The 27320-nt window shown below is 44.7% G+C and overlaps 2 protein-coding genes and 2 long non-coding RNA genes across 6 annotated transcripts in view; 2 read left to right on the top strand and 2 right to left on the bottom strand.

Moving 5' to 3' along the window:
* LOC138950551 (uncharacterized) overlaps positions 1 to 27320 on the bottom strand; it is a 149867-nt gene that overhangs the window by 31285 nt on the left and 91262 nt on the right. For 2 of the 3 annotated variants that reach the window (XM_070322268.1, XM_070322267.1), the window contains exons 3-5: positions 14334 to 14456; positions 12850 to 12984; positions 11847 to 12479 (exon numbers count right to left, since the gene is read on the bottom strand). In XM_070322268.1, coding sequence (XP_070178369.1) covers positions 11847 to 12479; positions 12850 to 12984; positions 14334 to 14456 — 891 coding nt within the window. The remainder of the gene's footprint in view (positions 1 to 11846; positions 12480 to 12849; positions 12985 to 14333; positions 14457 to 27320) is intronic. The other variant, XM_070322269.1, reaches the window with a different exon arrangement.
* LOC138950560 (uncharacterized) overlaps positions 1 to 27320 on the top strand; it is a 173662-nt gene that overhangs the window by 70807 nt on the left and 75535 nt on the right. The gene's annotated exons all lie outside the window — the stretch shown is intronic.
* On the bottom strand, positions 8562 to 10751 carry LOC138950563 (uncharacterized). The gene is made up of 3 exons (XR_011450723.1): positions 10590 to 10751; positions 10034 to 10218; positions 8562 to 8924 (listed from the first exon to the last, which is right to left on the bottom strand). It is a non-coding gene; the product is annotated as an uncharacterized lncRNA (long non-coding RNA).
* LOC138950534 (uncharacterized) lies at positions 19364 to 26541 on the top strand. Its single transcript, XM_070322255.1, has 2 exons — positions 19364 to 24346; positions 25371 to 26541. Exon 1 carries the CDS (start codon positions 20819 to 20821, stop codon positions 23657 to 23659), a length of 2841 nt encoding a protein of 946 aa, XP_070178356.1. The 5' UTR covers positions 19364 to 20818; the 3' UTR covers positions 23660 to 24346; positions 25371 to 26541.

Below are 27320 nucleotides of genomic sequence, written 5' to 3'. Positions count from 1 at the left end.
TTGTGAGGGTTGCAGTTTTCTTGGGTCACTCTGTACGTGTCTTGTGCCATTTTGACAACATTGTGTGTGTGTTTGATTGATCTGCACCTTGCATCGATCTGCGTAAGGCTTTGCTGACAGAGAGGGAGGTTTTTTGTGTGTTTTTGTTTGGTGTTGTCAGGTCAAAGTTGTTAAATTTATCTCGCGTACTTGTCATGCAATTGTGACGTAAATAAAAATGTATTTCATTCAGACATCACAGACTGGGTGTCAAAATATGTGTGGGTGTTTTAGTTTTTACATAGATCTATATGAATTATTTTCTGTACTTATGAAGACATTGACTCTGCAATAATCAGTCGTGATAGGTCATACTGAAGAGAGAGAGAGAGAGAGAGAGAGAGAGAGAGAGAGAGAGAGAGAGAGAGAGAGAGCATTGGTCAGCATATCCTACGGATGGTCATTTCAGTAAGAAAGCATTATTTGCGTTATATGTATATCTTGACACAGACACACAAGCACACACACAGACTTTTATCTCCAAGCAGTTATTAAATGCCAACAAGAAGCATGGAACCCAACAAAACATCATTCAAATCTTTCTGATCATTCACATCTGACTTTATTTCAATGCGATGCATCGATTTTCACCACAACTTAACACGAGAAATAGCAGGGTTTTATTGATTGACCTTTTTCTGGTTACCTTTTACATACCTTCCTAACACTGTAAAGCATCAATCATAAACACCAACACGAATGCGTTTATATTTGTACATTGGATAATTATTAATTGCAGACTATGAGGCTTTTGTTGATTACATTCAGTCACTGCCACCTGTGATCATCCAAAAATCAATCAATCAAAACTGCCCTTAGACATGTACCCAAAAGTAAAAATTTTTTCTTTCCAGATAGCCATACATGCCATAAATACTGGATTATGAATCCCATAAATAATGTAAATGGGGTGGTTGACAAGATAGTTTGCATAACAAGGATTTTTTTTATATATACAGCTGTATCAGATACACAGAGGATGGCCAGGTGAAACCTTAAAATAGAGTACGAACATATTCTTTATTTGAAAGAGAATTTTAAAAGGACCCCCTCCTCCTCCCCTCCCAGTGTTTGTCCAAGTGTAAGACTTGTCTTATCCCACCAATCCATGCAAAAGACAGTCCACATCTGTGATGATGAGAACAATTCTTTGACATGGAAAGATTGTGCCTTTAAAATATAAGTACCATGTCAAAATCCAGATCACAGGTTTGTTGCCAATGTTTACTTGCCCAATTTCACAAGGCACATTGAGTCAGACTGTGTGAAGTTCATGCGATACAGTATCAGATAGTAGACATGTACATTAATATTCAAAGCATAAGGTATGTATTTTGTTTTTACCTGATTAAAAGTTCAACCTGACAAAGCATTTTCGAATATGTTTTATAGTTTTTGTTTGTTACTGAAGAATGTTTAAAAAATAATTTAGTATTATTGAAAAAAAACAATATTCTTGGGCTTGTTGATCCAAATTCATGGGGTGACTGAGTTAAAATATTTTTTATTTACTTGTTTCTTTTTATATTGGTTTGGGAAACAGCTACCAGCTTGTTTATGGCTATGTGAGACAAAGTTACATACACAATTTTCTGATCAATCTTTTATTATATGAAGTCTTATATCGCGCGCGTATCTCCAGACTCAAACTCAAGGATCTATTTATGCCGTGTGAGATGGAATTTTTTACACAGTACATCACGCATTCACATCGACCAGCAGATCGCAGCCATGTCGGCGCATATCCTACTTTTCACGGCCTATTATTCCAAGTCACACGGGTATTTTGGTGGACATTTTTTATCTATGCCTATACAATTTTGCCAGGAAAGACCCTTTTGTCAATCATGGGATCTTTAACGTGCACACCCCAATGTAGTGTACACGAAGGGACCTCGGTTTTTCGTCTCATCCGAAAGACTAGCACTTGAACCCACCACCTAGGTTAGGAAAGGGGGGAGAAAATTGCTAACGCCCTGACCCAGGGTCGAACTCACAACCTCTCGCAAGTGCGTTACCACTCGGCCACCCAGTCCTTTATTTGTTCATGCAAGGCAGGTATTACTATTGCCATTGGATATACACTCTGCCAAAAAAATATGTTGCACCCATTTTCGTACCCCCACTAGACCATTCATTCCCGTGTCAATTCATTCAAACTTTCTTTGTCATTAAAGGCCATCCACTTGGCTATCTGGCACACATTTGGAATCAAAGATTCATTTTACATGGGTTACATGATCGCCTCTTAATTAAGGGTACCCCCCAAAATCGACCCTATAAAAACGTTAGGCACTAATTATACATCAAAGAAAATTCAGAATAGGCACAATTTGGCAACTTTAACATACGAGGATAAAGCCAAATCAATTATTTTACCTTTAAATGCCATTGAACGTTTAAATGAATAAACACGGAAATGAATGTTTTAGTTAGGGTACGAAAATGGGTGCAATAAGGCATTAAGTTTGCCTTCAAAGTGTGTATGATTCAGAAATACTAGTCACTGTGTGTTGAACTGGGACACCTAAGAACAAGGTTGGGGTTAAAATCAAAATTCAGAAAATTGTCACAGTACTATCCCCTCTCTTTTTTAGGTCACAGAATTAATTATTCAATTTACATAGACAAACTTAAAAACTCAATATCTTCAACAACAACAGCCCGAAAATCAATGTGGCTTTAAATTTCATCGCAATTGAGTACACTGAAGAGCACAAGTCAACGGAAATTACGAGAAACAGTGATCAACATGGTGCATATTCCAAGGAAGTTGAGGGCAGGAACTACCATAAAATACACCGGTTTTTCTCTTCAAGTCATTTGACCACAACTTTTGAAAAATTATCTTTTAACACAAACGAAGTAATTTGAACTACTCAGTCGGGCTGATGTGGGTTGCGGACGACCCATATGGAATTCCGTAAGGAATTTTACGCTGTGTATTCTAATTGGGATGGTGTAGGTCATGTACGACCCATACTATGCAAAGAGACGGCAAAACTCCTAATTGGATGGCGTGGGTAGTGTACGACCCATACTTTTTATTTTACTTTTAATCCTTCTTTGGAAAGTATGGATTGTACACGACCCACATCATCAGGACTGTGCAGTCCAAAGCGTGATTCTTTTAAAGAACTAGGCAGATGCGTTTGAGGGCAGAATGTTTTGATGAGGCAGTCTATTGTAAAACAAATTATATGACTGAAAAGGGGCATGTATTGATTGCCCTTATTCAAAAAGCTGTTTGAGTTCACATGAGGAAGTGTGTATACATACAGTGATTCCTACAACACAGGCACCCCCAAAAATCAAATTCGAAAAATCAAGGTTCCTGCGTTAAAATCGACAACAAATCAGACTCAGAGCAATCAAATGTGCATCTGAAACAGTCAATTTTGTTACTATGCCATGCTGAGCGGTGTATGTGTTAATTCTCTCAGTAGGTATATGTGGTAAACCGGCACGGTTGGCCTAGTGGTAAGGCGTCCGCCCCGTGATCGGGAGGTCGTGGGTTCGAACCCCGGCCGGGTCATACCTAAGACTTTAAAATTGGCAATCTAGTGGCTCCGCCTGGCGTCTGGCATTATGGGGTTAGTGCTAGGACTGGTTGGTCCGGTGTCAGAATAATGTGACTGGGTGAGACATGAAGCCTGTGCTGCGACTTCTGTCTTGTGTGTGGCGCACGTTATATATATGTCAAAGCAGCACCGCCCTGATATGGCCCTTCGTGGTCGGCTGGGCGTTAAGCAAACAAAAAAACACCAAAAAATATATGTGGTAATCCTCTCAGTAGGCATAAAAGGCAGTTTTTGAAGCCGTTTTAGCGGGTAATGAAACAAAACAATACATTTGAATTTCTGCAATTTTTAACGCATTGCGTTCAAATATTTGGTGATTCGTGCTAACACATGTCATGAATTAGAAAAGACAACATTAAACAGGTTTGCGATTGTGAGGTGTTAGCCGGTATTTTTACCGACAATTATCAAATGAATTAATTAAGCAACAAATCAGTGCTGGGGCCGACTCTATTCTTAGCGTACATTAATGACCTCCCGGAGAGACTGACGGCACTAGCGCACCTGTTTGCGGACGACACTGCAGTGTACAGGGTGGTGACTAGCGTAAACGACCAGGCCCAGCTACAACAAGACCTCCATCGCCTAGCCGAGTGGGAGAAGAGCTGGGACATGCAGTTCCATCCTGCAAAGTGCAACACCCTGCCTGTTACGAGGAGCAGACGCCCACTACAGCCCTCTTACCAGCTCCATGGGCATACGCTGGAGACAGTGAAGGCGGTCAAGTACCTGGGTGTGACCATTCAGGGTGACCTGTGCTGGGACGACCATATTAACAACATCGTCAGCAAGGCAAACAAGACCCTGGGGTTCCTGCGGCGCAATCTGAAGATCTCATCAAGATCCGTGAAAGAGCAGGCGTACAAGGCCTTTGTCAGGCCTATCCTGGAGTACGCCTCGTCAGTATGAGACCTGCACACCCAGAAGAACATCGACAAGCTTGAGACCGCCCAGAGACGAGCTGCCCGATTCGTCTGCAACCGCTACCACAACACGTCAAGTGTCAGCCGGATGCTGGACTCCCTTGGGTGGCAGTCTCTGGAGGAGCGCAGGAAGCTTGCCCGCCTATCGATGCTCTACAAGATCACGAACAGCATCGTCCACTGTCCGGGCATCAAGTCGAAGCTGGCCCCCTTACCACCACGCCAGCGAAGAGGCCATTGCCAGCAGTTCGGCCTCATCACCTGCCGCACTCAGTATCGGAGTGCCGCTTTTCTACCCAGCACAGTGAAGGACTGGAACTCTCTACCAGCAGCTGTCGTCGAGGCCCGCACTGTCGACACCTTTGTGTCGCGCGCCTCGCACTAAACCAGTAGCCACTGTGACTCATGTCCCCTCCCCCCCATACTCCCCAACCTGTGAATTTTAAATGGACTTTTGGATGCTGGAAACGCTGCTTTCTTGGACTTGCGCAACATCCCATCAAGTGCCGAAGTAATCACTACTGCTGATTGTGGGCAATAATGGAAAGACAAGACAATCAGATGTACCGAATTACAAACAAAATGTCAAGTCATTTGAAACGTTAGTACTGCTGTTATGCGACATGTTAGAAAGAATTACAAAAAATAAAGATGTACCTTTTCCAAAGAAAACAGATTTTTTTTTAAATATGCAGGCTTTTTAAACAAACATTAAAGCTTCAAATTACACTGAAATGTAATTCATAATCAACGACGGCTGCTCAGACCACTTGTTCAAACGCGTACAAACATTCTTGGGAAATGCTCTCTCAAAAGCCCTGCTCAGCAGCTAGCAGTTAAATGTTCAGCATTGAGCTTGATGTGGGCTATTTGTGCTCAGCGCTGTGAAAATAGTCCACTTCTTAAAGATTACTTTCGCTTTGAAATCCTCATACCATCCATGTCTGATAAAATATGTACATGAAATTTGAGTATTTGGTTTATTTGAAGTTGAAAATAGCAACAAATTAAATTTGTTTGATGAGTCAGCTTAGAGTTAGACCAACCGACTATTTTAAGGACTCTTTCTGGCATGTCAAATAAAAGCAAACCTAATCTCTCGAATGACTTGATGTACTTAACGACATGTCTTAGCATAAATTACCAGACGTTTGAAGGCAATGCATTGAGAAATTTATTAAATGTGCTGGATTTCTTCTGATTACCCACTAAAATGGCCCCAGAAACCGCATTTTACGGCTTCTCAGAAGAATTACATACCGTTCATCATGCCATTACGCCATTGTTAGACAAGATATGTAAACTAAGCTGACTGTTTGGATGCATATTTAATTTTTCTTTCTAATAACATGCACAACAGGTTTCCTTTCAGCAGTTTTGATAGTATACTGTTCAAAAAAAGAAACGCATAGCTTGTAATATTTTGTTAATTTAGTTATATGGCTACAAGGATATCCACCAAACTGCAGAAAATGTTTATCTGGTCGTCGACCTTTCGTCCATTGCCACAAGTGAGCTCTGCACGTGACGCATGCGTTATCAGTGGCTACAATGTCAAAATTGCTCATTTGGCATGACCACTCATCATGCTTCAGTGTAATCTCGTGAAACTCGGGGAATATTGAGCTCTCACCATGTCTTCCAAAACCCATAAAAGCGGATTGTTCGCCACAAAGAAATCAGACGACAATTCAGCGACGAAAGATGGCCCGATTGAGCAGAGAAGACCGCCAAATTGCATTGGGTCGTTTACAAGCAGGCCAAAGTCAAAGTGCAATCGCCAGGCACTTCCACGTGTCCCAGAGCACCATCAGTAGACTGTGGGTCAGGTTTCAAGCCACTGGCTCCGTTGCTGACTTGCCACGAGCGGGAAGACCAAGGGCGACAACTGCTGCTCACGACCGCTTCATACGGCTCCGCCACCTCCGGAATCGTTTCCTGTCGGCCTCATCTTCTGTCCAGGCTCTCCCCGGGCCACACCGATTATCGGACCAGACCGTGCGGAACCGCCTGCATGAAGCTGGTTTGAGAGCTCGCAGACCTCACAGAGGAGCTGTCCTCACCCGCCGCCATCGCCAGAACCGAGTGCAGTGGGGCAACCAGCACCTTCGCTGGACCGTCCGGAATCACTGGAGACACGTGTGGTTCAGCGACGAGTCCTACTTCCTGCTCCAGCGACATGATGGTCGGAGGAGGGTCTACCGGAGAGTAAACGAACGTTACGCGCCCAACTGTGTGGATGAGGCACCCGTTCATGGTGGTGGAGGCGTCATGGTGTGTGGGGCGATCAATACCGCTGGAAGGAGCACCCTGGTGCACGTCCAAGGGCGCATAACTGCCCAGCGATACGTGGAGGAAATTCTGCGCCCACACGCCCTTCCTCTTCTGGCTGACCAGGATGCCATATTCCAGCAGGACAACGCTCGCCCGCACACAGCACGACTCACCACCCAGTTCCTCACCGACCACCATGTCCAGGTGCTTCCCTGGCCATCCATGTCGCCAGACATGAACCCGATAGAACACCTCTGGGATGAATTGGACAGACGTGTGCGCAGGCGAGAAGAAGCGCCGGCAAATCACCGCGATCTATTGCAGGCACTTCAGGAGGAGTGGGACACCATCCCACAGCAAGATATCCGGCATCTGATCCAGTCCATGCCCAGAAGGTGCCGGGCAGTTGTTGCTGCTCAAGGCAGTCACACCCCCTACTGACTTGACAGCCTCGGCACCCAATTGTATTGATTGACTGATTGATTTGAAGATGCAAATGAACTGTGTGTGCATTCAACTGTGTCCATACCAAATTTCAAACAAATAATCTAAATATTGGATTTTCTGTTAATTTTTTCGAAAAATAAAACAAATTTGGCAAGTAGCAACTATGCGTTTCTTTTTTTGAACAGTATATGTCGATTTTAACACGTTAAACTTGATTTTGCGAATTTGATTGTTGGGGATGCTAGTCTTGTAGGTTCTACTTTATAAACAGTACCTCGCGTAAACTAAATCTGTTTTCTATATAACATAGGACAATGAATGGCCTTTTCAGTCTTATAATTGGTTTTACAATAAATGGCCTCATTAAAATGATCTGCCCTCAAACGCGTTTGCTTAGTTTGTTGTTGTTGACAGGTAGTATAGAAATAGAATATGAACGTGGGACATGTTTTAACTGCTAACTAATATTGACAAAACCACTGTATACTTCTGTGTCTGCAGACTGTTCCTGGCATAATTAATGTAAATGCTTAAAAAATTCCTTTAACCATTTTAAATATAAAATTTGTTGTTTTGTGCAAGGGAGGTTACACAGTGGCCACTACATACAGTGTTGGTAGTTGGCCCCTGAGCAAGCGTCAGTATCAGTGTTGGTAGTTGGCCCCTGAGCAAGCGTCAACATCAGTGTTGGTAGTTGGCCCCTGAGCAAGCGTCAACATCAGTGTTGGTAGTTGGCCCCTGAGCAAGCGTCAACATCAGTGTTGGTAGTTGGCCCCTGAGCAAGCGTCAACATCAGTGTTGGTAGTTGGCCCCTGAGCAAGCGTCAGTATCAGTGTTGGTAGTTGGCCCCTGAGCAAGCGTCAGTATCAGTGTTGGTAGTTGACCCCTGAGCAAGCGTCAACATGAGTGTTGGTAGTTGGCCCCTGAGCAAGCGTCAACATCAGTGTTGGTAGTTGGCCCCTGAGCAAGCGTCAACATCAGTGTTGGTAGTTGGCCTCTGAGCAAGCGTCAACATCAGTGTTGGTAGTTGGCCCCTGAGCAAGCGTCAGTATTAGTGTTGGTAGTTGGCCCCTGAGCAAGCGTCAACATCAGTGTTGGTAGTTGGCCCCTGAGCAAGCGTCAACATCAGTGTTGGTAGTTGGCCCCTGAGCAAGCGTCAACATCAGTGTTGGTAGTTGGCCCCTGAGCAAGCGTCAACATCAGTGTTGGTAGTTGGCCCCTGAGCAAGCGTCAACATCAGTGTTGGTAGTTGGCCCCTGAGCAAGCGTCAACATCAGCGTTGGTAGTTGGCCCCTCGGCGAGTGTCAGCCTTAGTGTTGGTAGTCGACCCCTCAGCGAGTGTCAGCATCAGTGTTGTGTCAGCATCAGCGTTGGTAGTTGGCCCCTCGGCGAGTGTCAGCCTTAGTGTTGGTAGTCGACCCCTCAGCGAGTGTCAGCATCAGTGTTGTGTCAGCATCAGTGTTGGTAGTTGGCCCCTCAGCGAGTGTCAGCCTCAGTGTTGGTAGTTGACCCCTCAGCGAGTATCACCATCAGTGTTGGTAGTCGGCCCCTCAGCGAGCGTCAGCCTCAGTGTTGGTAGTCGACCCCTCAGCGAGTATCACAATCAGTGTTGGTAGTTGGCCCCTCAACGAGTGTCAGCATCAGTGTGTGGGTAGAGGTCCTTGAACAAGGAACAGCAACATAGTCATAAGAGCAGAAGGTTTCTTGTATTAAATGTTAGCAACAGAGCAGTTTCACCACATAATCTTACAAGAAAAAGAGAAGACAGTGAGTAATTCTAAAACTTGCTCTTATTCATACTACACTTAGCAAACCATTTTATCTGTACAAATTGTGTACTTTAAAAAAAAATCACTCCCGAATCATTTTGTTCAAACTTTCTACGCCATTAAAGGCACTTCACTTGGAAATGTGGCACACTCTTCCGCTGCTCAAAAAAGGATGCCCCAAAAATTGACCCGAAAAAACACAAAGTACCACTTAAAAATCAACTCAAGTTCAGGATAGACACAATAATAATAATAATGAAAATAGAACATTTATATAGCGCTTCTTCACAGCTCAAAGCGCTTTGGCAACGTTTACATACATGGAGAAGAACATCAATTATCTGTCCAGAACAGGGTGTCTTCTTTGGTTAACTTTTGTACTTTGTGTTCTGCCATTACTGCTGATGCAGGTGTCAATCGCTTCAGCAGTAAAAAACATGAGGTCTTGCGTTAATTTAGAGGGGTTAAACAATTAAAAGAAAGCTCTGTATATCAGCAATGACTCAGTCCTTTAAAATGAATCAGACAAGGCTAACAATTCAGGAAATGGAACACAAATTAGCACAATTTCTTGAAATCCCCTAGAGCATGTTCTATTCTCCTCACAATCTATGCCCCCCCCCCCCCCCCCCCACGTTAACAATAACAGCGTAAATACATGTTTTTAGTACTAGTAAATTACTAGTTATTGTCACTTAAGAATCAGTTTTGTTGATATCAAGGAGTAGTAAAATTTAAAGTCAAAGTTTCAGATAAAAGTTTAAAAAAGAAGTCAAACACTGAAACAGCATTCTTCTTACTCACTGTCCAGTTTTTGTGTGTGTCACTGTGTGTGAGAACAATACGTTTTGACACATCTCTTTCAATGTGTATGCATACTACTACTATTACACAAGTTAGTACTATGTGATCCCAGAACGCCTCTTCTTTTGTTTTCCAAATGTTCTACAGAATTGTCAATGACTGAATGAGTATCATATTACAAGCATAACATATTTACCTGAAATGATGTCCAGTCTTTTCTTGCACACCACGTTCACTAAGACTTATGCTTTCATTGGCATTCCTCATTGTCTCTGCCCTTGCTTTGGTAAAGTTCTGTATGTTAGTGTCCACGGGTAGAAGATGACACTGGAGGAGAGCATGGTGGTGCCAGACGATGCAGACGGTGATGAAGTTTATTCTCTGGTGATACAAGAAAGAAAATTATGAGCGTTTGCTGAATGTTTCAGTGTTTGGTTGTATGCATTTACAATTACCAGGTGAATACGCTGCACAGATCTGCAGTGCAGATGATACTAAGACAACACTGTCAGCACAGCTACCAAGTCAAACTTACAACGAGCACAGTCAGTATATAATATGGTGCTGATTAACAATAACAACCCATTTAAGTTTCAAACATGCCTTTTCTGCTCTAATGTTTTCTCTCTCATGCAAGCTGTTTTATAACCTTGACATTTTCTGCAACAACATTCCCAAACACAATCTGAAAAGTAGCATGCCTTGAAAGGAACATTTGATCAATTATGCTTTAGATCTATTCCAAACATTACCTTTTTTCATCATGACAGGAAACAATGCTGACGTGTCTTGCTGACGTGTCTAGTTCACGTGTTGAGTTAACCTGCTTGGAGCACTGCTGTAGATATAGGGTGTGACTGAGTATTCAGGGTGTCAAGATGTAGCCAATGTCACCGTATATGAACAAGCCCAGAGGTGCTTGGAATGAAGCACACACCCAGCTCTCATTTAAAATCATGGTATCATTTTCACACCCTGGCCATAGAACAACACGACACACGGTCCAAAGATGTTCGTCACCAACTACTTCAATGCCTGTAGAAGCCGTCACGGCGTGGCATCCTTCCTTGTTGATATTATACTCGTGCTGTTTTGTTTCGTTGACTGACTGATAGACTGTTGTTCGAAAATGTGTGTAAACAGCACCACAAACACGCCGAAAAAGTGCACTACAAGTACAAGCTATCTGGAATTGCTCACGAGTACGCGTGGTTAGCCGCTTCCTGTCGGGTTCACACTCGTCGTGCAAGGCAGAATATACATTCGGTGGATGCAGCGAAGACTCGTTTCCTTGCTGATGTAGAATATGTCGCCGTGCATGGACTGACAGACATCAACCACGCAGAAAACGGTGCAATCATAGTCTTCGCGGGTGCTTGTAAGTGCTAAACTGCATACCGTCCACACTCTTGTCAACATAATTCAAAGAGGAGTCCATGCTTTGACAAATGAAAGCGTGCGGCACTCTCCTTATCGTCTTGGGCATTCCGCGGATCCGTGCGGTGACGAAAATGTGTTGATGGCGCATGTTATATCGCAAAATGATGCACGAGTCGAGTCGACTCACAGTCTCATTTACGGCTGCCATTTTTAGGATTAAAATTATCTCCCTTGCAAGTAGGGGGCGCTTCTGTCTGCTCTTACCTAACTTAGGGCTGGGGGGGGGCTGCCCTATGTTAAGAGCGACATAGGAGCGCTCTTTGGCCAAAGAGCGGTCCGTGAAACGCACCTATCTTAACTTTGCTCTTAACCCCATCTTGACCCCTTAAGAGCTCCTAAGTTAGGATAAGAGCGGTATATGAAACCGGCCCCTGGCCCTTACTTTACGTTGGTGAACAAAGGTCTCTCTCTCTCTCTCTCTCTCTCTCTCTCTCTCTCTCTCTCTCTCTCTCTCTCTCTCTCTCTCTCTCTCTCTCTCTCTCTCTCTCTCTCTCTCTCTCTCTCTCCTTCTCTCCTGCGTTCGTCCGTTTTTGCGTGTGTGAGCGAGTGTAGGTTAAGAGTTAACTTACATCGCTCATGTTCAGCAGCACCTCCTCCAGACAGCGTCTCGTTGTGTCGGGCAGGACAATGGCCTTGTGGAGGGCTGGCTGTGTGACCAGGTCACCCAGAACAGAGCGCCTCACAACATCTCTGGCTTGCTTCAGGTAGGCAGCGGCCTTCTTTAGTTCTTCTTGAACTGCAAGGGGGTCGTCTTCTGTCTGAGGTATGATTGCCGCCATCATTATCCCACGCTCGCGATGTATGACGAGCAGGTCAACAAAGTCCTCCTTCAGGTTCAACGGCTCTGCTTTGACGCTGTTCGTGTTCCTGGCGGCTGCACCAGTATAGATGCTTTGGGTATCGGCACCATATACACCAAATTTAGCTTGGGTCAGAAGTACCATAATTTCTTTTTCCCTTGCGGCTTTGTTCTTTATCTGATTCATGCAGTGGTGGACATTTTTCAGCACTCTGTCTATGCGGACAGTGTCCCTGACCTCTCTACTCTCATCTCTGTCTATTTGTTGCTGTGTTTTCAGTACCTGGATTCGCTCACCTTCTCCGATATTTGCCATTCTCTCTTGCACAGTGTCCATGTGAGCCGGGGGGATTATGTATGATTCGCTCTCAAGGTGAGGGAACCAGGCGTTGAGAAACTCTCTCTGGAATCAAAGACATGATGGTGTACTGCCTGCTCACTTCTAGTACCATTCACAACCTACGTCAACTATGAAGACGGTGAAAATACAGACACCAAATAGGGACTTATGTCTCGTTGGTGGTTCACACAATATTTGCCTAAAACACAGCAGATAATTGTTCTATGGTGTAAATTCAAAATGAAAAACAAAAACAAGGAAAACAACAACAACAACAACAACAACAACAACAACAACAACAACAACAACAACAACAACAACAACACAAAAAGAGTAAAACTAATGATAATGCACCTTATTCATTTTAAACGTAACTTCAAGTCTTAAAATATGAGGTTTCGGTGTGTGTGTTTTTTTTCTGAGATGAATTTACCTCATGGTCTGACAACCTTAACACTTGGTCCTCTGATTCCTGTGATCTTGTCATTAAGGGCGGGGCAGGAGAGACAGCCTGGTTCCCCGGTGACCCAGAGGTACTGCACGGCGGAGCACATTCCACAGCCGGTCCCTGTGTGATGTGCATAATATAACCGTCACTTCTGTCATAGCGCTGTTCATAATTATGAGTTGTGTGCATGATATGACCGTCACTTATGTCATAGCGCTGTTCATAATTATGAGTTGTGTGCGTGATATGACCGTCACTTCTGTCATAGCGTTGTTTTAGATAGTGTGACTCACCTTATTGTCATGCAATAGTATGTGAACGTGTTTCCTCACATGGTACAAACATTATTTTATTTTCCTGTGCGTTTGTGGGCCAAAACGCCCACGTACACTCATGGTTTTGCACGAAGAGGATTGTATGTGCTTGGCCGTATGTTCCGTCGGCCATATACTTATACTCTACTCTGTGTCGTGGGATGCATGCTTGGTATTTTCATGTTTCTATAATTCACTGACATGGATTTCAGGATCTTTACCATTTTTACATGGTTTTGTACCACAACATGGGGGGAGGTGGGGGGGGGGGGCAAGCAGGTATGCAAATAAAGTGACCCGGAGGATCGGAACATCTCTTCTCTTTATCAAGCAGGTGGCGGGGTTCCAAACACTCAACCATCAACTTGGCTGTTGCGATCGTCATCAATGAGGAATGTTCAGTCTATTTGCATTGATCGACACTGACACGGACAATGCATGAATACGACCCCAAACAAATTGACAGATTAGATCGGCCTCGTAGGAGCTGAGGGGGACGGGAGGGGGGGGGGTGGCAGGAGAGACAGAGATAGACAGACAGACAGAGATAGACAGACAGAGATAGACAGACATAGATAGACAGACAGAGATAGACAGACAGAGATAAACAGACAGAGATAGACAGACAGAGATAGACAGACAGAGATAGACAGACAGAGATAGACAGACAGAGATAGACAGACAGAGATAGACAGACAGAGATAGACAGACAGAGATGGGTTGGTTATTGTTTGTTGTTTAATGTGCCTACAACCTGTGGCAATCACGATAACATTGTAGACGGTTCTAAAAACCGCATGTCTTGTAACACTTCTTTTGTCAAATCTTGTTAAACGTCTTAATCTCCTTGAAACATGTAAACCTGTGAAAGTATTCATTCGTATTCATTCTTTACCATTTTTACAAAGTACTTTTGGGGGGGCTTACTGATTTGTCTATTAGTGTAAGGGAAGGAACTGTGCTTGTTCTTGACAAATGGAATGTCAGGATTACTTTCCCTTTAATTGTCAGGAAGTCAGGAATCAGTGTTTTAGAATTCTCAGGAATGTTGTGTCTAAGTAAATTTAGAAAGGAATTAGTGACAAAAGATTATTTGAAGTATGTGAATGTTATTTTTTTTTATTTTAATGAGTTTTTAGGCTACCCAAGACCTACCAGATCAACGGCGCGATTCGTACAGCCCTGAGCAGCACAGTTGGTACAGCGGGTACAGTTCGCACGGCAGTCACACTCCCCTTGCCTGATGCACCGTGATTCCCTGCTGCACTGGCAGCACGCCTGCAACGTACAATGCGAGTGTCCCCTGTTGTCGTGAGAATGTACGTGATGTATGTCTACACTGTTCAGTGTCCCCTGTTGTCGTGAGAATGTACGTGATGTATGTCTACACTGTTCAGTGCCCCCTGTTGTCGTGAGAATGTACGTGCTGTATGTCTACACTGTTCAGTGTCCTCTGTTGTTGTGAGAATGTACGTGCTGTATGTCTACATTGTTCAGTGTCCCCTGTTGTCGTGAGAATGTACGTGCTGTATGTCTACACTGTTCAGTGTCCCCTGTTGTCGTGAGAATGTACGTGATGTATGTCTACACTGTTCAGTGTCCCCTGTTGTCGTGAGAATGTACGTGATGTATGTCTACACTGTTCAGTGTCCCCTGTTGTCGTGAGAATGTACGAGCTGTATGTCTACACTGTTCAGTGTCCCCTGTTGTCGTGAGAATGTACGTGCTGTATGTCTACACTGTTCAGTGTCCTCTGTTGTCGTAACAATGTACGTGTTGTATGTCTACACAGCCGACCACGAAGGGCCATATCAGGGCGGTGCTGCTTTGACATATAACGTGCGCCACACACAAGACAGAAGTCGCAGCACAGGCTTCATATGTCTCACCCAGTCACATTATTCTGACACCGGACCAACCAGTCCTAACACTAACCCCATAATGCCAGACGCCAGGCGGAGAATCCACTAGATTGCCAATTTTAAAGTCTTAGGTAGGTATGACCCGGCCGGGGTTCGAACCCACGACCTCCCGATCACGGGGCGGACGCCTTACCACTAGGCGTGAGTACATGTATGTCCGTGCTGTATGTCTACACTGGTCAGTGTCCTCTATCCTTAGCGGATTATGACTTTATTCAGTTATTCTGCAGAAAAACAGAAATGCTGGAGAAAAACTGTTTGTTTCTGCAGCATTTCTGCATAATGTCATCTTTCGGGAGAGCAACGTTTTTTTCAGTGTCCTCTGTTGTCGTGAGAATGTACGTGCTGTATGTCTACACTGTTCAGTGTCCTCTGTTGTCGTGAGAATGTACGAGCTATATGTCTACACTGTTCATTGTCTTCTGTTGTCGTGAGAATGTACGAGCTATATGTCTACACTGTTCATTGTCTTCTGTTGTCGTGAGAATGTACGAGCTATATGTCTACACTGTTCAGTGTCCTCTGTTGTCGTGAGAATGTACGTGTTGTATGTCTACACTGTTCATTGTCCTCTGTTGTCGTGAGAATGTACGAGCTATATGTCTACACTGTTCAGTGTCCCCTGTTGTCGTGAGGATGTACGTTTTGTATGTCTACACTGTTCAGTGTTCCCTGTTGTCGTGAGAATGTACGTGTTGTATGTCTACACTGTTCATTGTCCTCTGTTGTCGTGAGAATGTACGTGCTGTATGTCTACACTGTTCAGTGTCCTCTGTTGTCGTGAGAATGTACGTGATGTATGTCTACACTGTTCAGTGTCCCCTGTTGTCGTAAGAATGTACGTGTTGTATGTCTACACTGTTCAGTGTCCCCTGTTGTCGTGAGAATGTACGTGCTGTATGTCTACACTGTTCAGTGTCCCCTGTTGTCGTGAGAATGTACGTGCTGTATGTCTACACTGTTCAGTGTCCCCTGTTGTCGTGAGAATGTACGTGCTGTATGTCTACACTGTTCAGTGTCCCCTGTTGTCGTGAGAATGTACGTGATGTATGTCTACACTGTTCAGTGTCCCCTGTTGTCGTGAGAATGTACGTGATGTATGTCTACACTGTTCAGTGTCCCCTGTTGTCGTGAGAATGTACGTGCTCTATGTCTACACTGTTCAGTGTCCCCTGTTGAGAGAATGTACGTGATGTATGCCTACACTGTTCAGTGTCCCCTGTTGTCGTGAGAATGTACGTGCTGTATGTCTACACTGTTCAGTGTCCTCTGTTGTCGTGAGAATGTACGTGATGTATGTCTACACTGTTCAGTGTCCCCTGTTGTCGTGAGAATGTACGTGATGTATGTCTACACTGTTCAGTGTCCCCTGTTGTCGTGAGAATGTACGTGCTCTATGTCTACACTGTTCAGTGTCCCCTGTTGAGAGAATGTACGTGATGTATGTCTACACTGTTCAGTGTCCCCTGTTGTCGTGAGAATGTACGTGCTGTATGTCTACACTGTTCAGTGTCCCCTGTTGTCGTGAGAATGTACGTGCTGTATGTCTACACTGTTCAGTGTCCCCTGTTGTCGTGAGAATGTACGTGCTGTATGTCTACATTGTTCAGTGTCCCCTGTTGTCGTGAGAATGTACGTGCTGTATGTCTACACTGTTCAGTGTCCCCTGTTGTCGTGAGAATGTACGTGATGTATGTCTACACTGTTCAGTGTCCCCTGTTGTTTGTGAGAATGTACATGCTATTTGTCTACACTGTTCAGTGTCCCCTGTTGTCGTGAGAATGTACGTGCTGTATGTCTACACTGTTCAGTGTCCCCCGTTGTCGTGAGAATGTACGTGCCCTATGTCTACATTGTTAAGTGTACTCAAACAGCAAACAGACCGGCCTCAGTCATTTCTACAACTGAGAAAACATGAAAGAAGAGATCTCTTCAGAAAATCAAAACGTATTATGCTGACACAAGTAGTTTCTGTTTTGTTGAACAGAGAGAGAGAAAGAAACGGGTGCCTAGCTGTGGTAAGAACTGAAGCCTTATTGAAATAAGCTGTACGAAATTATGCAATAATGACACTGGAACCTATACAATAAAACTGATCAGTCTATTCTATGTATATATATTATACACTACAACACATACGTCCAAATTGCATTGCATTCAGTATCATTTGAATTTGTGCGTTGGTCCTCGTGGAGCATAATGATCGCCTGTTGTTGCATTATCATCAACTGCGGACAGACAGTTTTGTCAACCGCGGCGTTCGGCCTTAGTCGATACAGATGAAACAAAAGACGATATGTTCCCCTCGGACAACACAAAAGCTGGTCTGCCAACAAGCCACCGAACATCTTATAATGGACAACACAATGCTATGGACAATACAATGCTATGGACAACAGAATGTTATGGACAATACAATTGCTATAGACAACACAATGTTCTGGACAATACAATGACAGTTATGGACAATACAATTATATGGACAATACAATGCTATTGATAATATAACACAATGTGTAATACAATGCAATGGACAACACAATGCAATGGGCAATACAAAATACAACAAGAGGCGAAGCCTTCAAGGCTCACGTAAGAAATCGACAAACAGTAACACAAACTCAATCACTCCGTCACACATACACACACTTTTTCTTCTTTCTTTATTTGGTGTTTAACGTCTGTCACAAACTCTGCCCAAGTCCAGCCATGACTTATTTGGTAATTCGTGCATGAGCTGGGTTTCGTGCGGTTTTGGCTCAGATGGGTGCCTATACAGTGACTCGGTGTGTGTCCGTGGATATGGACAGCCAATCGCGGGAGTGTATTCACGCACGTGGGGTTGCGTGGTGCGTGAACGAGTCACAGGCTCGAAGGTCACTGCTGTGTAAAACTGTGAAGAGAACGGATGGTTGATGTGAATGCTCTATCCGGCCGACCGGCGTGTTGTTGTTTTATACAACCCCGGAGACAAGTTGTGTTCCAGCTGTCTTGGTGTGGCTTCAAGGGTTCTACGGGTGGTCAATCCTCGAACGGCAAGGTGTGTTGAAATTCTGTAGTTTTTCTCTCCTTCCGTGCTCAGGGTCAAAATTTGTTGGTTCGGTAGTGTTTGTGTATGAGAGAGGTTTAGTTTTTTAGTTTCCTTGGTTGGTGTCATTTTATGTGTTGGGTGTCGGGGGTAGAAAGGGGAGAGGGGGAATGGGAAACGAGGGAAAGGGGGTGGCAGGTTTTTATTGTGCAAGAAGTGTGGAGAGCGAGTAGGCTGGTGGAGAGAAGAAAAGAGGTGTCAGCAGTTGCTGCGAGTGAACTTATGTGTGGGAAGGATTTATTTTATGGAGGGTGAATTTAAGGTAGAGAGCATTAACTCCAGAGAAAGAGTCGTGTAGTAGGTGCAAGTACGGAAAAGTGAACACGAGGTACGGGAGGTGTAAACGGGAGTTCACCGTCAAGACAGAAGACGGGGGGGTTGGTTGTAAATATGTGACGTCATCACGGGTAGAGAAATAGGGAAGAACGAGGTGCCACTATGTAATATGACTTAAATTCATAAGGGGTGAGGGAAGTGGCGTTGTGGTGAAGGGGCTGCTTGTAAATGGTTGGGTCAAATAATGGAATAGGAATTGTTTATTATGGGGGCAGCCATGTTGTTTTGATTTGGTGAAATGGGAGTTGTAAATACTTTGAACATTTATATTGATGATGGTGTATTTACAATTGTATAAAAGTACAGGCTGTAATTAGGTATTTAAGTGAGTGGAAAGTGTAAGAATTATTACATAATTGGTCATGTTGGGACTCTGGTATTTGATAATGATGTTGGTTAAAGTTAAATAGTAACTTTGATGAGATGGCCAGAGTGGTTAATTAAGTAGTTAATTATGGTAATTAATGAGTAATTAAGTAAAGAGGGGACTTTGTAAGTCGATGAAAATGGAAATTATGGGAAGTCAAACGAGGGAAATATTGTTGTTAGAGTCAATTTATGGACTTGGTGGATAAGGGGAGATAATTAAGTATTGTTGGAGGAACAAGTAGTTATACTTGGCTTTTGTTCCTACGACAGCGTTCAAGCATAGAAGCGGGGCTGTGGGAGAGTCCAAGCCAGGAGAGACGAACGACACAGGGGACAGCATGAGTTTCCGGGTGCAAGAAGTTTCCGGCACTATACCCGGAAGGAAGGCGTGTTAGTTGGTGGGGTGTTTGACCACCGGTGTGTCGCAAGTGGGAGCTGTGGAGGTGAGGTGGCCCACCGTCAGTGGGTAAAGTGGTGGAAGGTGCTGGCATTCTATTGCCATGAGCAGTCTGTGCACAAGAATATATTATGGCATCTGTGTGCCTTGAGTTATGCAGCTGTGGCTTCAATAAGCATTGTGACCTATAAGTGAGTTTAAACACATTAAAGACATAGAGATTTTGCAAGTGTTAGAAGAAACTAGGTAGAAATTGACTATTAATTAAATATTAGGTATTAACTTAGTACCAGGCCTGGTTATTTACATTTCAACGGGACTAATCTGGAGTGTCTTTATTGTTTTCTTTGAGCGACGTTGATTTTGTGGATCGGCGAGATGTGAACTGGACTTGGTTGTGAAACGTCGTGATCATTACGCACGAAGAGAAAAGTATGTAGTGATATGATAATTTGTTGTTATGAAGTAAGGTTGTTACGTGGTGGATTAATGTGAATGTGTTATTGATGAATTAATGTTCGTACCATTTATTGTGTTGAAATAAGTGGAAGAGAATTGAGGGTTTTGTTATTTAAAGTTAAGTTAATTAGTATTAATGGTGGCTGGGCCTACTGGTTCCCTGTGTAGCTGCGTTTGGCGTTGATCTTGTGCATCAAGGTTGAAGGCAGTGTAGCAGAAACGTTGGTAGTCCCTATCACGAGGTATTAGTGTAAAATGTAAGTTAGAAATAATAGTTAGTTAATAAATAACGGGGTTAATTGATTACTGTAGGTGAAGATAAGCGGATTTTGAGTTGAGATAGATTTATAAAGAGACTTCTTGATTTTTCGGGATCAGGGAATTAAGGTGATAGGTGGTAATATTTAGGGATATTTACAGTTCTTTTAGTATCAAGTTATAAATTCTTATAGCCATTTTGTTTTGTTAAACTTTAAGATAATTCTTCCTTCTTCATCTATCTTTGATTTTGAGCGATTGTGATTGGGTGTGAATGTGAATGCGGTGATGTCGTGTGTGTAAATAATAAACTTTGGTTTGAATGTTGCCTGGTTGTGGAGTCAGTGATTAGAGTAAGAGTGGTTGACTGTGTCTGAGTGTTTTGTACGTTAAAAGGTATTCCTATACCTCTCCCAAAACTTAGGGGAGTTACAATGGTGGCAGCGGTGGGATAGGAGTTTCATTTCGGGGATTAGGAAGGGTTTAGATAGCATCGGGAAGTAAGGGCCGTGACTCGTGTGAATCAGTTGTGAAAGGGTATGAATGAGGACTAGCGTGGGCGGTTGGCGGGCGACTTAAAGGCTTTAAGCCTGGGTGGCTATTTTGACCCGGTAGAGGAAGGAGAGAGAACGAGTGAGTTTGAGCACACCTGGGGTCCGAACTGATCACTCGGATCTCACTCTACCAAGGTTGTCAGCTAGCTGTTTGGGTAAGTTCTATTGCGGTTGTTGCTTTGTATTATTCTGTCCGTGTTTGTTGTGGGCGATCAATTTTTGAATTGGGGTCAAGGTGAGGTTGGTTTGTCAAGGAGATGTCGAATTCAGATCGGGATGAGCGTCAGTTGAGGCGGGCGGCTAGGATGGAGGAGAAGGTTCCAGCGACGTCTGCGGCTGCATCCCTGGTGGTAACCCCTCCTCGGTTCACTGTACCAAGTGGTGGTGCGACGTTGTTGGCTACGGGTGGTATGCCGGGTGCGGTTTCTACGCCGAGGATGGAGAGGTCTTTGGGGACGCCAGGAGTGTTGGGGACGAGGTCTGTTGGGGCGCAGCGTTTGGCGATGGGGTACGGTGAGGGTCAAGCTGTAAGGGGAGTGTCGCCGATCATGGTCCAAGGTTCTAATGGGTTTGACGATGAGTCGGTAGACAGGGAGTTAGCACGGTTCCGTAGTCAGGGTGAAAGCTTGGGTTTGCAAGGGGCGACGTTGGCCCAGTTTGTGATGGCCCAAGTGCGCAGGGAGGCGGCCATCGTCGAGGAGAGAGTGGCGCAGGCGAAGTTGCGGAAGGAAGAGCGGCGACAACGCAAAGAGGAACGAGAACTTCAGGAGAAGAAAGAAGAAGCTCGACGCCAAGCAGAAGCAGCCCAGCGTAGGGAAGAGATAGAGGCCAGACGCCAGGAAGAAGAAGCCCGACGTAAAGAGGAACGTGAACTTCAGGAGAAGAAAGAAGAAGCTCGACGCAAGGAAGAAGAAGCCCGACGTAAAGAGGAACGTGAACTTCAGGAGAAGAAAGAAGAAGCTCGACGCAAAGAAGAAGAAGCCCGACGCAAGGATGAGGCGGCCCAAAGGAGAGAGGAACGGGAGTTCCAAGAAAGGAAAGAAGAAGCCCAACGTAAAGAGGAACGGGAGTTCCAAGAAAGGAAAGAAGAAGCACGACGACAAGAGGAAGAAGTCCGGCGCAGAGATGAGGCAGAGCGACGCCAGGAGGAGCGTCGCATACGGGAAGAAGAACTGCAAGCAAGTGAGGCGAGGTGGAAAGAGGAGTTAGCTCTGCGCACAGGGGGGACTGAGAGAGAACCGAGTTTTGACAAATACCGGGTAAAGATGTCCTTCTGTGATGACTCTGTCAACATTGACGACTACCTCCTCCACTTCGAGCGAACAGCGACAACACACAGGTGGAGCAGGGCGACATGGGCAGGTCGATTAGCAGACCAATTGAAGGGTCGCGCAGAGAGAGCATATCTACGGATGACTCCCGAGGATGCCAGCGACTACGATATGCTCAAGGTTGCGCTGTTAGAAGAGTTCCATCATACTCCAGAACACTATCGCCGGGAATTCAGAAACATCACAAAGCAAGGGGACGAGAACTTTGTACAGTTTAGTCGTCGGCTGCAGACCCTGTTGGATCAATGGATAGCGATGTCACAGTGTGCGGGAGACTATGACCGGCTGTATGACCTGATCCTGAGAGAACAGTTGATGTCAAATTTCCGGGGTGAGCTGTTCCAGTACGTCAGCGATAAAAAGCCAGCTACAGCCAAGGAAGCGGCGGTGTTAGCGTTCACTCACTTGGAATCAAAACGGGACGCCAGATTGTTCAACGCAAAACGTAACATCGGGGGCCAAATGGACGAGGAGGAAAAGAAAAAGGAGAAGACTACAAGCAACGGGGGTACCAAGACCGGAGGGGGATCGGAGGAACAGGCAGAGCAGTCAGAGGGCCAAGTGAGGCCAGTAGAGGGCAGCAGGAACAAAAAGACGAACTGGAATCGGGAATACAACAATCGGGTGATATGTCATAGGTGCAAGAAGACGGGACACATTGCCAGGGAGTGTACCGCGAACGCCTGCATGACGACCGAGCAAGATGACCAGACGAGATCTTCCGAGCCGTCAGAGCCGTTGTGCAAAGACTGCGAGAAAATTCCATTTCGGCCGATGGGAAGGTGCAAGGTTAACGGGAGAGACGCAATCAGTCTACGTGATTCAGGGGCAGACAAGACCATGGTAAAGGCTGCATTTGTTAGGCCTGAGGATTACACCAGCGGGACAGTGCACGTAGAGTTTGCCGACTTAGACTGCACAAAGACGTATCCCTTAGCATGGGTTGACGTAGAATCGCCGTACATCTGTGAGAGGATTCTTGCCATCGTGAACGACAACATCAGGCCTGACATTTTTCTGGGAAACCTGGCCCAGCTTACGAGCGGAGACTGGGTGGAAGTATCGATGTATCCCAGACGGGCGTTGTGTGCGGCAGTGACAACCAGAGCACAGGCTGAAGCAGGTACACGGCCGGTGAAACCGGTGGTGGTGGTGCAGATTGAAGGGCTGCAAGTGACTCCGGATCAGCTGAAAGTCTTGCAACAGGAAGATGAAACACTAGTGCGCGCAAAACGACTGGCGAAGGAAGGGAAACAGATACAAGCAGGAAAGGGCATGGTGGAGTTCAAGATGTCTCGTGGGATACTAAAGAGGGTTTATCGGGAGAAGAAATTGGAGTGTTCACAAATATGCGTTCCCAGATCCTTGAGGAAAGGACTACTCAAGTTCGCCCACGACACACCCATGGCAGGACATCTGGGAACCAAGAAGACCCGCGAACGTCTATGGGCAGATTTTTATTGGCCAGGCCTGTGCGGAGACGTGCGACGATACTGTCAGTCCTGCGACCGATGCCAAAAAGTCACGCCGATGGGACGAGTTGCCAAAGTGCCGCTTGGGCGGTGCTACTCCAAGACCAGGGAAACGGGATGCAGACGGTGGCCTGTGCGAGCAAAAAGTTGCTGCCAGCGGAGCGTAACTACAGTACCATCGAGCGCGAGTGCTTGGCGGTGGTGTGGGGGGTGCGGAAGTTTGGCCCGTACCTCTACGGAAAACCTTTCTGCATTCAGTCCGACCACAAACCCTTGGAGTACCTGGAGGGTTTGAAGGCGACCAACAAGAGGTTGATGCGGTGGGCGTTGGCTCTGCAACCCTACATGTATACCATCCAGGCGATTCCTGGAAGAGACAACGTGGGGGCCGACTTGCTCAGTCGCTCGGAAGAGTAACCAGATGTGGGGAGCATTAAACCATCAAAATGGACTGATTTTGGTGGGCTGGATCATGTTGCAAGTCCATGGATGTCAGTAGAGTTGTGTAGTGTTTTAGTTCAGGGGGAGTTGTGGTTTGATTACACGTGTTAGGATTCCTGGCATTGGTCAGAGGTGTGTGGTTTTTGGTTCAATACAGGGTGTTTTGTACTTGGGTGGGGGGTTTGTCACAAACTCTGCCCAAGTCCAGCCATGACTTATTTGGTAATTCGTGCATGAGCTGGGTTTCGTGCGGTTTTGGCTCAGATGGGTGCCTATACAGTGACTCGGTGTGTGTCCGTGGATATGGACAGCCAATCGCGGGAGTGTATTCACGCACGTGGGGTTGCGTGGTGCGTGAACGAGTCACAGGCTCGAAGGTCACTGCTGTGTAAAACTGTGAAGAGAACGGATGGTTGATGTGAATGCTCTATCCGGCCGACCGGCGTGTTGTTGTTTTATACAACCCCGGAGACAAGTTGTGTTCCAGCTGTCTTGGTGTGGCTTCAAGGGTTCTACGGGTGGTCAATCCTCGAACGGCAAGGTGTGTTGAAATTCTGTAGTTTTTCTCTCCTTCCGTGCTCAGGGTCAAAATTTGTTGGTTCGGTAGTGTTTGTGTATGAGAGAGGTTTAGTTTTTTAGTTTCCTTGGTTGGTGTCATTTTATGTGTTGGGTGTCGGGGGTAGAAAGGGGAGAGGGGGAATGGGAAACGAGGGAAAGGGGGTGGACAGGTTTTTATTGTGCAAGAAGTGTAGAGAGCGAGTAGGCTGGTGGAGAGAAGAAAAGAGGTGTCAGCAGTTGCTGCGAGTGAACTTATGTGTGGGAAGGATTTATTTTATGGAGGGTGAATTTAAGGTAGAGAGCGTTAACTCCAGAGAAAGAGTCGTGTAGTAGGTGCAAGTACGGAAAAGTGAACACGAGGTACGGGAGGTGTAAACGGGAGTTCACCGTCAAGACAGAAGACGGGGGGGTTGGTTGTAAATATGTGACGTCATCACGGGTAGAGAAATAGGGAAGAACGAGGTGCCACTATGTAATATGACTTAAATTCATAAGGGGTGAGGGAAGTGGCGTTGTTGTGAAGGGGCTGCTTGTAAATGGTTGGGTCAAATAATGGAATAGGAATTGTTTATTATGGGGGCAGCCATGTTGTTTTGATTTGGTGAAATGGGAGTTGTAAATACTTTGAACATTTATATTGATGATGGTGTATTTACAATTGTATAAAAGTACAGGCTGTAATTAGGTATTTAAGTGAGTGGAAAGTGTAAGAATTATTACATAATTGGTCATGTTGGGACTCTGATATTTGATAATGATGTTGGTTAAAGTTAAATAGTAACTTTGATGAGATGGCCAGAGTGGTTAATTAAGTAGTTAATTATGGTAATTAATGAGTAATTAAGTAAAGAGGGGACTTTGTAAGTCGATGAAAATGGAAATTATGGGAAGTCAAACGAGGGAAATATTGTTGTTAGAGTCAATTTATGGACTTGGTGGATAAGGGGAGATAATTAAGTATTGTTGGAGGAACAAGTAGTTATACTTGGCTTTTGTTCCTACGACAGCGTTCAAGCATAGAAGCGGGGCTGTGGGAGAGTCCAAGCCAGGAGAGACGAACGACACAGGGGACAGCATGATTTTCCGGGTGCAAGAAGCTTCCGGCTCTATTCCCGGAAGGAAGGCGTGTTAGTTGGTGGGGTGTTTGACCACCGGTGTGTCGCAAGTGTGAGCTGTGGAGGTGAGGTGGCCCACCGTCAGTGGGTAAAGTGGTGGAAGGTGCTGGCATTCTATTGCCACGAGCAGTCTGTGCACAAGAATATATTATGGCATCTGTGTGCCTTGAGTTATGCAGCTGTGGCTTCAATAAGCAGTGTGACCTATAAGTGAGTTTAAACACATTAAAGACATAGAGATTTTGCAAGTGGTAGAGGAAACTAGGTAGAAATTGACTATTAATTAAATATTAGGTATTAACTTAGTACCAGGCCTGGTTATTTACATTTCAACGGGACTAATCTGGAGTGTCTTTATTGTTTTCTTTGAGCGACGTTGATTTTGTGGATCGGCGAGATGTGAACTGGACTTGGTTGTGAAACGTCGTGATCATTACGCACGAAGAGAAAAGTATGTAGTGATATGATAATTTGTTGTTATGAAGTAAGGTTGTTACGTGGTGGATTAATGTGAATGTGTTATTGATGAATTAATGTTCGTACCATTTATTGTGTTGAAATAAGTGGAAGAGAATTGAGGGTTTTGTTATTTAAAGTTAAGTTAATTAGTATTAATGGTGGCTGGGCCTACTGGTTCCCTGTGTAGCTGCGTTTGGCGTTGATCTTGTGCATCAAGGTTGAAGGCAGTGTAGCAGAAACGTTGGTAGTCCCTATCACGAGGTATTAGTGTAAAATGTAAGTTAGAAATAATAGTTAGTTAATAAATAACGGGGTTAATTGATTACTGTAGGTGAAGATAAGCGGATTTTGAGTTGAGATAGATTTATAAAGAGACTTCTTGATTTTTCGGGATCAGGGAATTAAGGTGATAGGTGGTAATATTTAGGGATATTTACAGTTCTTTTAGTATCAAGTTATAAATTCTTATAGCCAATTTGTTTTGTTAAACTTTAAGATAATTCTTCCTACTTCATCTATCTTTGATTTTGAGCGATTGTGATTGGGTGTGAATGTGAATGCGGTGATGTCGTGTGTGTAAATAATAAACTTTGGTTTGAATGTTGCCTGGTTGTGGAGTCAGTGATTAGAGTAAGAGTGGTTGACTGTGTCTGAGTGTTTTGTACGTTAAAAGGTATTCCTATACCTCTCCCAAAACTTAGGGGAGTTACAACGTCGTTTTCAACCATTCAAGGTTATATCGCGACGGGGAAAGGGGGGAGATGGGATAGGGGAAAGGGGGGAGATGGGATAGAGCCACTTGTTAATTGTTTCTTGTTCACAAAAGCACTAATCAAAAAATTGCTCCAGGGGCTTGCAACGTAGTACAATATATGACCTTACTGGGAGAATGCAAGTTTCCAGTACAAAGGACTTAACATTTCTTACATACTGCTTGACTAAAATCTTTACAAACATTGACTATATTCTATACAAGAAACACTTAACAAGGGTAAAAGGAGAAACAGAATCCGTTAGTCGCCTCTTACGACATGCTGGGGAGCATCGGGTAAATTCTTTCTCGTCCCAACCAATATGGCCGGACTTCACCCGCGGGGGGCATACACACACTGGAAACACGCTGTGCAGGCCTTTTGAGATGAAAAGACATTTATTCCCCCCTCTGCTTCTTTACCTCTGTAAACTTGTAGGGGTAGTTATTTTTCGATAATGACCCAGCAACCAAACAAATAACGACCCAGCAACAGCCTGAATCCTCGATAGTGCAATGGGTTGAGAGGTTGTTCTGTTTCGGTACTACTTTTTGCGACTGAAAAGTTCCGAACGCTCTAATGTACGAAGTATACATCTCTGGAGCAAACAATACAAACATACCGCATTTAA

This window comes from Littorina saxatilis, linkage group LG16 (genome assembly GCF_037325665.1).
Source record: "Littorina saxatilis isolate snail1 linkage group LG16, US_GU_Lsax_2.0, whole genome shotgun sequence".
NCBI lineage: Eukaryota > Metazoa > Mollusca > Gastropoda > Littorinimorpha > Littorinidae > Littorina > Littorina saxatilis.
The sequence above is the reverse complement of the archived record's forward strand: the minus strand, read 5'-3'. Positions and strand labels throughout refer to the sequence as shown.